Source organism: Heloderma suspectum, chromosome 2 (assembly GCF_057233095.1).
Source record: "Heloderma suspectum isolate Gila_16-S chromosome 2, 16-S_ref, whole genome shotgun sequence".
Lineage (NCBI taxonomy): Eukaryota > Metazoa > Chordata > Lepidosauria > Squamata > Helodermatidae > Heloderma > Heloderma suspectum.
Genome location: NC_139459.1, coordinates 85,884,507 through 85,901,488, shown reverse-complemented (window position 1 = coordinate 85,901,488; position 16,982 = coordinate 85,884,507). Strand labels below are relative to the sequence as shown.

Sequence of the window (16,982 nt, the reverse complement as noted above, 5' to 3'; positions counted from 1 at the left end):
CTACTGAAAACAGAGTACATTGATAACCAGCATGCTGATGCCATAGGAATTTATTTTTTTTATTTTTATTATTGCATTTATATCCCGCCTTTTTTCCTCTTGCAAGGAACCCAAGGTGGCTTACATTATCCTCCTCCTCTCTGTTGTATCCTCACAACAACAACCCTGTGAGGTAGGTTGGCCTGAGAGTCTGTGACTGGCCCAAAGTCACCCAGTGAGCTTCCATGGCCGAGTGGGGACTAGAACCCGGATCTCCTGGCTCCCAGTCCGTCACTCTCACCACTACACTACACTGGCTCTCATAGGAACACAACACATCCTTGCTGTCCTGTTGATGTTGAGGGAAATAATGTTTACGTGTGCATGTTTAGGACTGCAGACTTATTTTAATTTCCAGTTTATGACTCAGTAATAAGAATTTGTATGTGAAATGTGCCTTTCCTTCTATTAACCTTAGGGGCCCAGCTACAAGGGGAGAGGTCAGGACAAACTGCCCCCCCCCCGGTTCCCTGTGGTGCCACCTGTGGCTAAGATGGGAGAAAATGCAGGATTAAAATGCACATAAATAATGAAAACGATGAATCTCTATTTATCATCATGCTCTGGAATAGACAGCAGTCTCTTCTTGTCTATTGCAAATTTGGAATATGACTTTGCTTTTGTAACAGACCTATCCACCTTCCTTAAAATCTCTCTGACAAGTATCTTATGTCAAGTGAAACATGGTCAATTTTTTTCTGGGGTAATTTTAATAGGTTTTCAGAATGTATTGCCAGTTGAAGGTACAGAATATAGTGATGAAATGCAAGTTAATAAAGAATAAAGACTTTGACATGGCACTTGAAACAAAATGATTGCAGTGTGGAGTGCTCCAGTTCCGTATTCCAGACACTCAGCCATGACTTATCAGGCATTCCAAGCCCCTGCCCCCCGCCACAGCCAGTTTTCCTCCCCCCCACCCCACCCCACCCCACAGCAAACACTATTTATTTTTATTTCATTTCTATACCGCTCAATAGCTGAAGCTCTCTGGGCGGTTCACAAACACTTAGCATTCAGTGGCCACTGAGTATGATTAGTCACTAAGGAGGACTGCCCTTTCAGGGCGGTTTGATTTTTTTACCCCCTTATTTTTTTCTTCTAAAGATTTTTTTCCCTATTTCTTCAAACATTGGGGTTCCTCCTAGCCTGCTGAGACTTCCTTCTTGTTTTTCAGTAGCCCTGTTTTGGCAACATAGCCATTGTAATTTGGCATCTCAGTTTGCTAGTAGGATGTACAAATAGGACCTGCAACAAAATGTTGCTGTGTAGCAACATGCCCTTTTCCAGGATTCTCCATTTCATCCCTGCCCTCAACAATCAGTCAGCATTTGGTGCCCACTGAGCATGCTCCGTCCTCATTAGTCTGTTTTCAGGGGGTTTCCCACCTTAGGCTGTTTTCCCTAAAGTTTCTTGGGGGGCGGGGCAGGGCGGTACTTCCACAAAGCTTGAAGTTCCTCCGGACTGCTGCTACTTCTCTCTTGTGCCTGGATGGTGCTGTCTTGGCTACTTAACAATAGGCACTTGGAGAATTAATTCCCTATTAATATATATGATTGTTTTGATTGTCACTTGATATTGGAGTATTGCGTATTTGATATTGGATTAAGAAAATGATATGAGTATATATTTATGCAGATAACTTCTTTTGAACAATATTCCTATCCCATCTTTATACTTTGCGTGAAATAGTAAGACTCATGACTGGTTGATTGTACCAGCATTTAAAAAGCTGAAACAAAATTAACATCTTCCAACGCGAAAGATTTGTTTATATAAAGGTCTTGGTATTAGCATATACAGCCCTAAACAACTTGGGACCAGGCTACCTTAGGGACTGCCTTACCTCTTATGTCTCTGCCTGGTCAACTGCAGTCCTCTGAGTCATGTGACACCACATGTTTAGTGCTGATCACCAGAAGCAGACTTTGAGGGTGCAATCCTATGGGAATAGGCAGCCGCCTCCGGACTCGGAGGTAACCGCCTATCCAATGCAGGAACCCTCTGCGCTTCTCCTGCCCTGCATTTGCAGCTAGACAGCCGATTTTGGCTCTCTAGCCATGGGAAGATGGATCAGGGGAGGAAGCTGCCAGATGACACATAGGATGTGTCGTACTGGCATTTCTGCCTTCCCCACCCCGGAACACCCCCTGGAACGCCCCGTTTTGGTCACTCTGTGCTCCTCTTCGGAATGTGGAGCAGGGGACTCTTCCGCGCTGCCTGTGAGGCAGTGCAGAATGGGGGAGAACATTGGTTCTCCAGGAACTGACCTCGGAGCACGGGATCCAAGGTCAGTTCCCTGAAAACCAGATATCTTGTGGCCATCTAGCCGCTGATGAGCGGCCATAGGATTGCTCCCTTAGTGGTGCAGCACCTTCCTTGTGGAACTTTCTCCCTGTGGATATTAGGCAAGCACCTACAGTTTTAGGTCTATCTTTTTACATTGGCTTTCCCTGAAATCTTTTATCTTGCTGTTGATCACATGGTGATTTATTTGTATTTTATACTATTATTTTTATGTTGTTCATCACTTTGGTATCCTTTTATAAAGTGGTATAGAAATGTGTGTGAAAACAAACAAATAAATAAATAAACAAACAAACAAATAAATAAAAGTGTTTGTTAAGGGACCTTAATTGCTAGATTTGATTCATTAGTAAACAAACAAACCTCCACACATCAGCTTTGTGTGTGACTTTGTAAGATGTCTCAAATGGTTTTTGACAAATGTATTCTTTGGTGCTCTATCTAGCTTTCTTAGTCTTGAAGAAACATCTGGGAAACATACAAGCTAAGCCGTTTTGCTAAACGATTGTGGGAACATGGACATACACTTCCTGTGCCAGAAGATTATTTATTGATTTAAATGCTTGTGCAACAGTTGGCAGATGATCAGAAAGTGTTTCTTCCTGATCTGTTGACAGCATTCTAAATGCAAAGTCCATTGTCTAGTGACATCTGCCATACAGGCCAAATGCTCTCTTCCCCTCCCCAATTGCTCCCCCCACCATGCTGCAAGTGGTTATGGTTTCAGTTTGACAGGACCTGCTTCAAAAAGCAGATTCAACGTTTAGTAATGAAAGGGTTTTGAGGTGGGGGGGAAGTGATATCTATCCATTTTCCCTTGTGTAGTTTTTCCCATGACTTTCTGTTTATTTAACTTTCAGCCTGATGTTGTAGTTAATCAGTTATGCTGAGAGAAATTCTTTTGATTTCATTATATTTTTGTTGCCATTTCACCCCACTTTAATGTTAGTTCCCATAACCTTTAAGTGCCAGAATTAGTCAAACACCAGAACAGAAGAATTCCCATTGCACTAGTGGAATTGGGGAAATGTGCTGAGGCATAAAACAAACAGCAGACCATTTTCAGCAGCCAATGTAGATTTTCAGGCTTGGGTGGGGGAATGACAGCTGGTAGAAATTCAGTCCAATATTTCTATATTATCTCAAACCATAATGAAATGTACTAGATCAAATGCTTACAACTACTGTAAATATATATAATTTCCTGGGGTACCCTCATCAATTCTGAGGGAAAGGTAGAATTGTTGGACCATAATTTTGTTGTTGTTGTTTTCACTTGCATTCAGTTCTCAATGTCTTGCTATATCTACAATCACAATTTAGACATTTTACATGTTGTGCAGGGAAAAAAAATGCTTGGATCACTTTTCCTAATATAAATAAACAAGCAGCAAAGTAGACCATAACACTTCCAAGAAAAACAATTCATGTTCCAGAAATTTGCCCTCTTCTTTACATGTCATGTGATATTCTTTTCTCCCCTGCCCCCAGTCACTGCCTGCCCATCTTTTAGTCATAGACGTGCTGTAGCAGTTATCATGTTTCTCTTTTTTTTTATCTCCTTTTTTTAAAGTAGTTCTCATTTCATAACAATCTGGCACCATTCCTGACCAGGCCTGGCCCAAGATAATTTGCTACATGAGGCTGAGAAGCAATGACACCCCACCCTTCCCAAGTCAAGGTGTATACTACTGCTAACCAAGTTATTTTGGTACCTGAGGAAGAAAATTCCACATATGCCTCTCCCACTTCATGTCAGTTAAAATACACTGATAATAAATAAAATAGCTAATCATTTGCTGCCCTTTCATGACATTCAAAATAAGATTCTTCAGGACGCTGCTTCATTCTGTCTAATGGTAGGGCTGTCCTTGTGAAACCCATGTCTTGACATATACAGATGCCTGCAGAGTAGTGTACTTAACTTGGAAGAGATTTATTGCAAAGGGTTGGCAAGAAGATCTATTCTGCTTCTTTCCTTCAACAGCCCAATGCAATCTATGCTGCTCAGGTGTAATTGGGATGGCAGTTTTGCACCTGTCAAAACAATGGAAATATTTCTAAAGTCATCTGTGTCCAGAACAGGTTATTTTTTTCCTATATTTTGAATGGAGCAAAACAGACGTGGTTACAAGGAATATCACTATTCAACATACATGACTATGAACTGAAATTAAGCCAGAAAGCATAAGGTGGATTTTTAAAGAGAAAAAAAGCTGGCCATTATAACAAACCATGTTATATGGTTTATAACAAATATATATTGTTCTATATATTTTAAATTGTTTTATTGTGTGTTGTTTGGTTTTAGTTTTTGTGAACCGCCCAGAGAGCTTCGGCTATTGGGCGGTATAGAAATAAATAAATAAATAAATAAATAAAAATAAACCATTTTCCATCTAGGCAGCTAAAATAATGAAAAAATTGCTATTAGTTCGATTTTAATACCCTCTCCTCTTTGCAACCTAATTTATTGTTTTGATTTATTTAAAATGATTGTTAGTCTGCCTTTAAGGGTAGAACCCTCTCAAGGCAGTGTACAAGATAAAAATAATATAAATATTATAAAATATAAATAAACATATATATATATTAAATAATATAAATAATATAACAATAAAAATATAAATATATGCAAATAAAGAAATAAATACAGAAATGAAGCAATAAATAACTGTTCAATTAAAAATACTATTAAAAACAGATAACACCAATAAATCCTGCAGCCCACAGACTGTGGAAAGGCCAGCAAGAACAAGTGGGTCTCCAGAAACTTCCTGAACAAAGAAGGGCCCTGACAAACCCCTGATGAATGCCAATTCTAGGGGTGCAGGACAACCAATGACCTTGTTTTCACCAGCCTAACCACCCTTGGCAGTGAACAGGTGAGAAGATGACCCAGCAGATGACTCAAGTCCCTGTGTTACCATTGGGGTGTTAAATGAGCACAATGTGCTTGAAATGTATGTAAGGATAAATTCATATAGTTATGGCCATACATTTAGGGGTAGGCAAAACTTTTGGGAGTACAAAACTGAAGTGGGGCCTACAACCCAACAAACTGAACAACTCATCTGAACCCAGATTTCAGTACCAACAGAAACCTATTCACAGCGATCCCAGCTGCCCGTAAAAAAATAAAAAAATTAAAAACAAACTGGGAGGGGCCTTGGCAGGTGCCAAGAAAGGCATCCAGGGGTGCATTGGTGCCTGCAAACACCACGTTGCCTACCCCTAACTAAACAAGGTGTTCCTTAGTATAAACACTTGTTGTGATGTCTGCCAAACTATCTGGACTCATCAATAATTTAGTGTAGATATTCTTCTCTTAAAAATTTGGCCAAATTTCTGGCTTCAGGGCTGGTTGACAAATGTAATCAAGGTCAGGTTTTAAAACAATCTCCATATATTCTTAGGAGCCCTAATTAGAGCCTTTTTGTGCTTAGCCCTGAAGGAGGGGTGGGCAAGATGTAGCCTTCCAGATGTTTTGGCCTACAAATCCCATCAGCCCTAGCCAGCATAGACAATGGTGAGGGATGATGGGAGTTGTAGTCTGGAGGACCACAATTCGCTCACCCCTGCCCTTAAGTAATGGTCACAAAAGGGATGTCTCTGTCCCTGCTTTTATTCTTGTTTATTCTCAGCCCAGTATTCCTTCACTCATACTTAGTCCTGCACTAAGCTGGGTTTATTTTCATTTATTACATTTCTATACCGCCTACTAACCAAAGATCTCTGGGCAGTTCACAAAATTAAAACCCTAAAATACAACATGATAAACATAATATAAAACCTTAAAAAAATTAAAACAGAATAAAGCCAGAGTAAAAAAAACACCAGCAAAGAAAGATCTTCATACACAACAACACATTCAAAAACAAAACTGAAGGACTAAAAAGCTGGATGATTGTCTTTCACATAACCCTGCTACCTCAGCTCAAATTCCTTGTCTCTCTCAGGACTTGCTTCCTATTTCCCTAGTGGTACTACTGCCCAGTAAATATCACTGCAGTAAGAATACCCAGCAGTTTGCGTCTCTTCAAGGATAGCACCTGAGAGAAATGTTTCAGATGTACAATGGATAAGCCATTCTGCTTCATATGTTCAGGTAATTAGGCCTTAACACAAAATTATATCCGTACTGTTAGGTATAGACAGAAAGAATTCTGAAGGAGAGGACTTACCCCTTCTTTGTCCATCCATGAGCACACACATACCTGTGTATGAAGCGTACTTCTTGGATCAGCTTTAAATATTCTGTAGAAGTCAGGGAGTGGAAGCATAGGCTTCTTCTTTCTACATTATGGAAAATAATAGTAACATATGAAATAGAACTTGCACAGTTTAAATGTGCAAATGCCAGACAGAAAGAGTGGGTGTGTTTAAGCTCTGCAAGTTCTTTTTAATTTCATACTTTATTTTGCCCTAAGTGTGGGGAGTGAAAGCACCTATGGTTCAGCTCTTCCCTTTCTTTAGAATGTTTGTAGTGAGTCACATATATCAAATGATAAATCCTCTGTTGCATCTGTTGTGGGATGTGCCTCTACTTTGGAATTACTTAGACTCAAATAGGAATATTTTCAATATTTTGATTAAAGAATTTATTCCCTCACACATCATAGCTGTGCAGAATGATCCAGAAAATAATTGTTCATGTGAATAGTCTGGGGAAACAAGGTAATTAATTTTGTTCTTGGAAACACATGTTTGTGGTCCCACAGCAATTTAGGAAAATTACATCAGGGAGCAAATGTATATTCTTAGATGCAAATTACCAGAGATTACTCTCAGAAAAACAGGAATGGTATGGTTGCATGATCTTGTTCATGTGAATTTGTTCATAATTTCCTCTTGCTCTGGTACTCCTGTGGCAATGTAATTCAGTGTCTTCCATAGTTGCAATTCATAATTTGTTCAGTCCTTATAATGGCTCATCTTCTTATATAAGAATACATTAGTGTAACGCTTATTACTAGAGATCTACCAAACTGATTTTGCTCATCTTCTTATATAAGAATACATTAGTGTAACGCTTATTACTAGAGATCTACCAAACTGATTTTGCTCATTTTTTAAAAACTGAAGCTTGAGTAGTATAAACATGCAGAAATTTTTGAAACTTTGAAAAAGTTCAAAGCTTGAGCTTCAATACCCAAACAGTATGTTTCCATACCCTGGCTAGGAGCCTGAGGCAGTTGGGGAACTATAGCTGCCATGTAGCTCTGCGCCACACAGGCACACAGGGAAAAAACACACAAAGATGGGGACAGAAGGAGGGCCTTGGGCTTTGTGAGTCAAGCCCACTCTCTGAGCAGCCATATTGGTGGCAGCGAAGGTGGTGGAGGTGGCAGCGAATGTAACCTCCATACAGCTTCTGGAGGACTGACATAGCATGAGTCAAGTAACAGTATGTTTTGCCTTCAGACTATCGCCCATGGCAACATGGGCTTTGCTTTACACTAGTAGTGAAGAACACAAGAAGTTGCTTATATCAAGTGAGTTGCTTGATCCACCCAGTATTATCTGCACTGACTAGCAGTGGCTCGCCATGGTTTTAGACAGGGGTTTTCCCAGCCCAACCTGGAGATGCCATAGATTGAACTTGGAACCCTTTGCATGTAGAACTTGTGCTCTTCCACTGAGCCACAGCCCTTCCCATAAGTACCACTAGAAATTCAATTAAATTATAAGCACATAGTTAAATTAAGAATAACCTAACATGGCAGATGAAATAAGTCATATAAATAATACAAATGTCAGGAACATTTTGACACAAAACCTCTGAGAATCAGTGGGTGTTTGCCAGAAGATCTGAGTAACGTATTCTATAGAAATTCAAAATTCTGGTGCCCTTATATCGTGTAGTTCCAATGAGCTCATCTGCAGTCATGTGTTTGCCAACCAAACAGTAGCCTGCTTCTGCCATAATTTCCACAGTGATTGTTAGATTTCTGTCTTCCCAGGAGTGTTATCCTCTAAAATGCATTGCCCCATTTCACCAATGAGAGGAAGATGAGGAGAGGAATCTATGCATGTTTACCTGGAAGTAGGTCCCACTGTCTTCAGTGGGGCTTACTCCCTAATAAGTGTGTTTAGGATTGCAACTTTAAAGTCTGAGTAGCTTTTTGCCCTCTCGGGACTCTGGAATGATGCTCCAGGCTCAATCCTTCACTATATCTCTTATGCCACATAGCTCTGTAATGGATCTCCAGGGTCAGTAAGTCCAAACTTCCACATTCTGTATAGGAGCCTGTATAAAATAACAGGCTGACACTTTTTTCTCCTAGCTTCTCACTCCATGGTGTAGTAAAAGCAAAAACAAAAAACTGTTACCCTGTGCTGGAAGGGTGGGAGCTAGAGTTCTCATGTTTTCTTGCAGTCACGGAACCTTTCATTTCAGAATTGTGCATAAAATAAGGATCTTAGCATTTGGCCTTGTATCTTTTACTCTTGGACGTGATGTTCTGTACCAGAACACTCATGCTAGTTAAACTTTTGCAATGAAAATTGTTTTGTTGTAATCATGTGGTTACTCGGCTTATGTTGTGCAATGAGCTGTAAAAAGCATTTTAAAAACAGTATGGTGTTAATAAAGGCCATATTTTTAACTTGTGCTCCACTCATTTTACTGGCATTCATCTAGCAGCAGTGTTTTGTTTTGCATTTTGAATTACATGGCCATATATCACTATGAAGAAATTAAATGAAACTTTAAAATTTGAAACCAATTCAATAAAAATCCTGAAAGTACTGTGTGTGTTTTTTTACTTTAAAATGGTTGCTATACAAGTATGTAATGAGAATGCAGCTGTTTTGATTTTATATACTGTGAAGAAACTGAGGTAAACGTTTAACTGGAACGTTTTGTTTCAAAGACTAAAGGACTGAATGGATTAAAGAATGGAAGAAAAATGTTCGCCTTTTACACAAGGCTTCTGCCTGAGAACAGTAAGGACAGTATCCTTTTCACACTAGTTAACTAGTCTGGACCTGTGAAAATATGATGTATGGATACTATTTTTGTTGTGGTGGTTGTCATTTAATGTTTTGATATTTTTACAATTTTAATATTGATGATTTAATTATAGTTTTAACTTTTGTACACTTGGCTTTATATTTCTATTTATAGGTTTTAATTGTATAAGTTTTAACATTGTAAAGCCGCCTTGAGTCCCAGTATTGGAGGGAAAGGCAGGAAATAATAATGATTGATGATGATGAAGATGTAAATTACATTGTGCTTGCATAAGCTACTCTAATGCAACACCAACAGCTTTTGCTGGATTTCCCCAGAAAACCTGTCACTCCAGAAACCCGTCACTATTGGCATTGTGCTAGAGATAGCTTACATCAGCGCAATGTAATTTACGTTAGCATCAGTGCTTAATAGGATACTGCTCTGACATTGTAAATACAGTGTGCTTGTGTGGTGGCTGTTCCTGTTACCATTAAGAGGTGAAAATGAAGCTAGGTTTCTGTCTTTATATATGGGAAGGTAGGATCAAAATTAGTACCATCTGATTGGAAAATAACTGAATATTCTAAAGATGTCAGTTGGTCCTGAGTTTAAACAGAGGTGGTGTTATGGAAGGTTGGCCACACCAGAGCTGATTGGCTGGCAGGTTCTGACTTGAGCAAATATAAGGGGCTGTTGTGAGACATCTGGAGAAGTCTGTCAAGAGAGTTTTGCCTGAGGAAGAGTCCTCATGAGGAGTCTTTGAGAGAGGCTGGGGAGTACTGAAGAAGCCATCAGCCAGGAATAAGAGCAGCAGCAAGACTGGGAGGCCGAGCTGAGAGCTCTTGAGGCAGAAGCTGAGGAAAGTCTGCAAGTGAGGAGAGGAAGAGTCCTGGGGCAGCCCACAGAGGAAAGAGCTGAAGCCTGAGTGTCAGCTGGTGGTGGTAGTCTGAAAACAGACCAGCTGCTGGACCTAACTGAAGACTTCAGGGGAAGCCAGGTGAACAGGCTTAAAGGTTGCAGGTGGAAGTCAAACCCTACCAAAAAGAAGACTGCCTTTCAAGCCTCAGTGCTAGGCCTGTGAGTTAACAGGTAGAGCTTGATGGGGGAATTAGCTTAAGTTTGGTTAGAGTTAGGAACTGGGGCTTCTAACACCTGATTGGTGGTGAATTTAACCATGTAGAAGCCCTGTTTTGAAAGCAGTAACAGCAATCTTAAATAATAAACTGTCTTGTTTTATTTTTTAATAAAATACCATATATTTTTGTTTACTTTCCTGGTACCTCTGGTCTGTTTTGTCTCATGCCTAATGACCAGCTACCTTAGGGGGGGAAAGACCTATATTAAAGGGGTGTAGTTTAATGGTGACAGCAGAAGTGAAGGGAGGGATTGCCTGGTGGTGAGGGCTGATTCTCCATATTTGGTGTTAGTGGTGGGATGGCCCTAGAGCAGAGGATCCCACCAAGGCTAGGCTCTCCACGTATACATACAAACAAACTCTTCCCCCTGTCCCATCCCCCACATTTTAGTAGAGAGCTGCATAACTTTAAACTGGAATACCTCCCCTTGTATTGCACTTCCTTTATTTTATTGTACAACCTCCCTCACCTACCAACTGTGAAATGGATTATTCTTGTTTGCTTCAGCAGACAAGTAAAGAAGGCAAGAGAATAACCCTTACACAGGGTTTCAAACACTGCTTGCAATTTAGTTCTGAAGTGCTTTTAAAATCCCGGTTTCATGTCATAGGGTGATACAGGATTTGGTGTCACAGGGAGGAACTACATGTTATGCTGACATGGAACTGTTACCAGAAAAAAATAGCATTTCTGTGCCAATTTCTTCACTGAAAAGTCTAGCATCACTTACCCCCATTCTCTGACATCACATTGAGCATTTCCATATCCCCTCCAGCAGAAGGGAATGCTATAGAGTGGGGGCTGGGAAGTGTATAATGTTGTCATGACATGAAGTAAACCATACTACATAGTACAGGGGCAAAAGGACTCAATATGGAGGCACTATTTTCAGCAGCAGCCCCAAACCTATTCATGTTACATGTGCGTAGGGCATTCATATCTTCAAGTAGGAGTGCTGCTGGCCCTACCCCTGACATTGCATGCCTCAGTTAGCTGCTCCTACTGATATCTACATGCTGACACTGGACATTAGGGGTGAGGCAAGCTGAGGCACAGAATGTCAGAAACAAGGTCATCAGCATGACCCCGTTCCTACTTCAACACCTGAGTGCTTTATGTGTGTGTAATACATGAATAGGGCTCCCATGTCTGTTGTAACATGCAGTTGTGCCCTCAAAAAGGTGTTCCTGAGGATCAGTTGCCCAGAGAGCTTTGGCTGTTGGGTGGTATAGAAATGTAATAAATGAATAATGGAATGAAATAACTTCTTAAGCATGTGTATAGGCATCAATTAAATTAGGCATGGCTGCATGATAACTTCAATGCACATTACAGCTAGCTGTGTAGTGAAGCCGTTGCTGAAGTCCTTCATATTTAATTTTTTTAAAAAACCCTTACCATTATATTTTTATAGCATGTATACTCAGAAGTAAATCTCACTGTCATTCAGTGGAGCTGATTCCCTAGCAAGTGTGTTTAGGACTGCAACCTTAAAGGACAATATATATGTGGATATGGATATTTGCATATATTTTATGTGGTAATCATTAGCGTTGCCTATCGTTTCTTTGTTAGAGTGAGACACTGTATTTTTAGAATATGAAATTATAGCAACATATTTAGGAGAATAGATGTTATAGAGCTCCACTATTAGAGAAAACTGAGTCAGCTGTTCTGTTTCCTTACCTTCCCTATATTTAACCAATCTAATAACATTATCAAGGGAAGCGTATACATTAAGTATTAGGCTGTTTCTGCACCTGTGTCCCTCCATTTTGATTAGGGGTGGGTGAACTTCCCTGGATTCAGTTCAGAATGGGCCCACCTAAAATGAGCTAAGTCGGCTAATATTATGAGCTAATATTAGTTATTTTCTGAATTCCAGCTCTTCTTGCACCCCCCAATTATGTCAACAGGAGCAAATGAGGCTTGGAGTCTTTCCCTTCTCCAACATCCTGCTTAGCCGCCCTTTGCTAGGAAACATAAACCGGTTTGTAAGCCTACCAGAACCCCTTCATAAGTCCCCCCTACACTGCCTCACCTTCTTTCCCCATATTTACCTTGTGGCAGTAGGGAGAACCTCATTTTAGCCACAGAATGCTGCAAGAACAGTATCCTGAACACCAGGATTACTAAGGACCCTGGAATCCTGACACACATACAGTACTGATATAGGCCCTAATGAAGCCATCTCATCATCACAGTTTCCACCATTGTTAGGTGATAATGGGACAGTGAACCAAACTAATTAAGAGCTGAGACTAAACTTCAGAGAGGTTTGGGCTTTCCTTCTAATTAATCTAAATTTTACAAACCAAGGAAAATTGAACTCCATACTTTGGATGTATCACTGAGTGTGATCCATAGTGTTTTGAAGTTGGGCTTAATTTATATAATTTTGAATCACTTCAGATTTACATATGTCCAGACAAATACCTCTCTTATTGCCTGTTTTTCTGCCAGTCACCATTAATGTACATGAATGACTGGCAGCTGAATGTGTGAGGTGATTCCACTGAAATGTGTTGCATTTGAAGTGATGTGAGGAAATACACTCACACTATCTGTGGTATTTCTACTTCTGTGGTTCATTCACATGTGCAAGTTAAAACTTGGTGTTACAGTTAACCAATGGTGAAGTGAACATGTATGTGAAATAGCCCTTAGAGCAGGGCTGGGGAACTTAGAGCTGGGGACCAAATCCAGCCCTCTAAGTTCTACCGGCACCACCCCCTTTCCCCAATCACTTTGTGGTTTCATGGCTTTTGTGCAGTTTTCCCCCACATATTACGGTTTTGTTACTGGCATTAGGAGCTTTAAGCTACAATATACTGTTGTTGTTTTTAATTGCCCTGTCACTTCTGTCATAGGCCCCACCCCCTTGGCCCTGCCTGCCAGAGGAATGCACTCCCCAAGAGCATCTCCAAAATCAAACTCAGCCCTCAGGGTGAAAGAGCTTCCCCAGCCCTGCCTTAAATGCTAACTTTCCTGGGATGTAAAAAAAATAAAATGGAGGAGAGCTGCATCTGTCATTTTGGAAGTACACAGAAATGGGCAAGGCAAGAGAGCTGGAGAGATGAAATACAGTGCCTATTGGAAAATATTACTTTGGATACATCTTCACATGAACATTGTAATGTATTTTGTGAAGGACAAAAAGCATTGCTATTGTTGGAGGTAAAGAAGTGGGAGCTTTGCCAAGGTAAAAGACGTTACAAAACTTCAAACACACGCTTCTAGCATTAATGAACATTGTGGGAAGCTTAGTACTTATTTTATGAAGTGCTAGAACTTCTAAAACCTAGAAAGTGTAGTCCAAAGGACATTCAGTGTAGGCTACGCACATTGTTAGCAATGTTTACTTGTACAAGTCACACAAAAATCAATGTGTATGTGGATACATTTCCAGCACATTATAATTATAGTTAATCTGATCACATGAAATACCTACAATCAATCAGCATGGATAATTGTCTCTTTTCATGTAACAAAGGGGGCCAAAGGGAAATCAGGCTTCTCATAGGTTAGTTCTCCATGACTACTACTTAAAATTAATTTGAAAATTCATTCAGTCATGATGGGACATACCAATGTTCATTGGCTCTCTTGAAAGAAGATGTACTTGAGGTCTGTGGGGAAAGCACTGGAGATTGCAGGAAAGCATGCCAGTATTGCTGGTTTTTCAAGAGACAAATTCAAGTTATATTTACCTATTTGGTGATGATGAGTGTATTTAATTACTAATCCTTTCAAAGAACCATGGGTAAAAATAAGATATTCACCTACTATCCTGAAGGCTTCAGGTTTGAGTCTCACAATATCTTGGACTACAAAGACATCTCTAATCCTCTGAGAAATAGCTGGGAATAGGTTGGATAAATCAGACAGTGACTGAATAATCAGCAGTGTCTGCATCATTCCTATGTATATAATGGATCTTTGTCACACCAGTTCAATCTGACAGCTTTTGAGTGATATGTATTGAATGAGAATGTCTCCATTCTCTTTATCAAGTTCATATGAGAAAAAATATTTCAGTTTCCCTATATCTGTACATCATAAATTGCACTTATTTTTTATTTCTTTTAAAAAATAAACTTTTGTGATCACAATAATATAATTTAATAAACCAATCTAAAACACAATGACCACAATCTAGAAAGATCACTGTGGTTTTTCCAAGGTCTTCTGCATGTCTTTTGTTCTTGTCTTGTAACTGCCCCCTTGATGCCTCATTTAAAATTACCTTTCAAACTCCCCTGGTTTTCAGAAGCAGCCTGCCATGCAGGACAGGGTTTGCGGGGGAAAATTCCCCTGCCCCTTGACTAATACATAACTAAGAACTGTGGTGAGCATTAACTGTTTAATAGAAATGGACTGACTGCACACCAGTTCTGTGCTTGTCACCAATTGTTTATTGGAACTGGCAACTTTCACACTTTATAGTAACAGAACAACAGAAAAATAATGTTCACTATATACAGCCTTTGCACAGGCTACTTGACTATACACAAGGCATAGTGATCGTGACAATCTAGTCCCCATTGTCATCTGTGCACAAAAAGACACCATCCATCAGACATTATGTGAACATTACAGTGAAATGACATCACAAGTCCAGTGAAAATTCAGCAAAATACAAAACATATCAATCTACTGCAAATGACATCCTTTAAAACAATAAGCATTTCTTCAGTAGTCATTTAGCCAGAGTCCGAAGCAGAGATGTGTTGTGTATTTATAAGTCTTTTAAGTGAAGCGACCTCTGCAGACAAATTTGCTATGCCCTGCTTCAGATACAAGTTCTCTGTCTCGGACACGTTGTAGGAATTGTCTTTAACATCGGCCACTGCAGTTTTGCAGCCAATCTGGGTTTTTTCAGTGAGTTCTTTTTGATGTTGCCAGTGTTCTGGCTTCAGAGACCAGTCTTGGATATTAGTCACTTGAACAGAGAAAGGAGTGTGAGAAGAATGTACCAAATTTTGTGCATTGTGCTTTTCAAGTTCAAAATGTCTTTTAGATGACATATCAATTGGTGATGATAGTTTCTGGGTAGCATCATACTCATTTTCCAATGTTTCCACTTTAATTTGCATGGCCTTGGCTTTAATTCTAAGCTTATGAGGCAGTGCAGAAGAGCTCACCTCTGGAACTTTAACTATAGCATGAGTATTTTTAAGTTCAACAGGAGAGTGGATTGGACCTTTAGGAACTTGCTGCTCATCTTCTCCATCTGACGACTTTCCTACAACACCATCATCAGCCTCTGAAGTTCTTGGAGAGTTGCTGGAGGATCTGTTAACTTGTAACAATGGAGGGGAATGTGAATAGCCACTAAAGTTGCTTCCAATGAAGTTTGGATACATGGATGTTGTATAGGAGCCTCTTTCATCTCGTGAATCTCTTGCATAGTTTTCCAGTTCCATAGGCTCCTGCTTTATGAGCTGGAATTTATTTTCAGAATTTCTGCAGTTATTTTGTATAGGGCTTGCTTGAGTATGATCTACTGATGACACTTCAGATACGTCAGATAAAGAGCTTTGTGGTGAGTGCTTAATGACAGATATACAACTACTGCCCACCATAGTTGGTTCATGTTCATCAATGAAAGTGTTAATACTTGATTTGGAATTCTGATACTCCTGAAAATAAACAGCCGTTGAATTGCTGAGCTTCTGAACCTCTTGGGCATATACTGAAGAGCTAATTAAACCAAACTTTAGCTTCAGTGAAAGTAACTCAGCTTTTAAAGTGGCATTTTCTTCTCCCAGTGCAATTAGTTTGTTCTCCAACACAAGGTCATTCAGTCGCCGCTTTTCACGAGACCTTTTGGCAGCTTCATTATTTTTACGCCGTTTTTCCCAATACATTGCATCTTTCTTTTCATCAGGAATGAATTCCCGCTTTCTTCGGCATGCTGAAGACTTGTTTTTTACAATACCTCCTTCAGTGAGTAGCATTTCATCTCCAGTAGCTAAGTCATCAGATACATCTGTTAATGTAGAATTAAGTACCATAATTTTGTCCACATTGCTACTTGTATCAGCAGGTGCCTGTTCTGTTTTAATGGACTGCATTTTCCTCAGCTGCATCAGAAGCAATTTTTAGTAGGTGTGCAAATAGTAACAGGGTAAATTAATCTTCCAGGACTTCTTGAACCATAACAACTGGGTAAATACAATAATTTTAAATCCATAAGCATTCTTCCATTTATTCCATATTCTCAAGCATCAAACTGTCTTGATCAAATTTGCTTCTGAGCAGATTCAGTTGGCAATCTTCTAAAAAAAACCTGTGACATACAAAAGAATAATTATTCAGTTATTGGTTTTAGATTCCTCTTTTAAAAAACACATTTTAAAGTATTTTTTAGTCATTAACCCTACAAACAAGAGGAAAAAGCTCAAGTCATAAATCACTGAGCCACTAAGTTATTGGTTATATCTTAATAAACATAGTATTTGCCTATCTAAAAAGAATTAAAATAATGCCAGCAGAAGAAAATATATATTGTCTTGTGGTGGCTCACAAGACAATGCTAA

General features: G+C 39.6%; 1 protein-coding gene across 5 annotated transcripts in view; it reads right to left on the bottom strand.

Moving 5' to 3' along the window:
* Positions 1–13,777: 13,777 nt before the first annotated feature.
* The window catches only part of NFIL3 (nuclear factor, interleukin 3 regulated), a 103,319-nt gene continuing 100,114 nt past the window's right edge, over positions 13,778–16,982 (bottom strand). For all 5 annotated transcript variants that reach the window (XM_084834032.1, XM_084834030.1, XM_084834034.1 and 2 more), the window contains one exon: positions 13,778–16,732. In XM_084834032.1, coding sequence (XP_084690158.1) covers positions 15,144–16,532 — 1,389 coding nt within the window. In that variant the 5' untranslated portion in view covers positions 16,533–16,732 and the 3' untranslated portion in view covers positions 13,778–15,143. The remainder of the gene's footprint in view (positions 16,733–16,982) is intronic.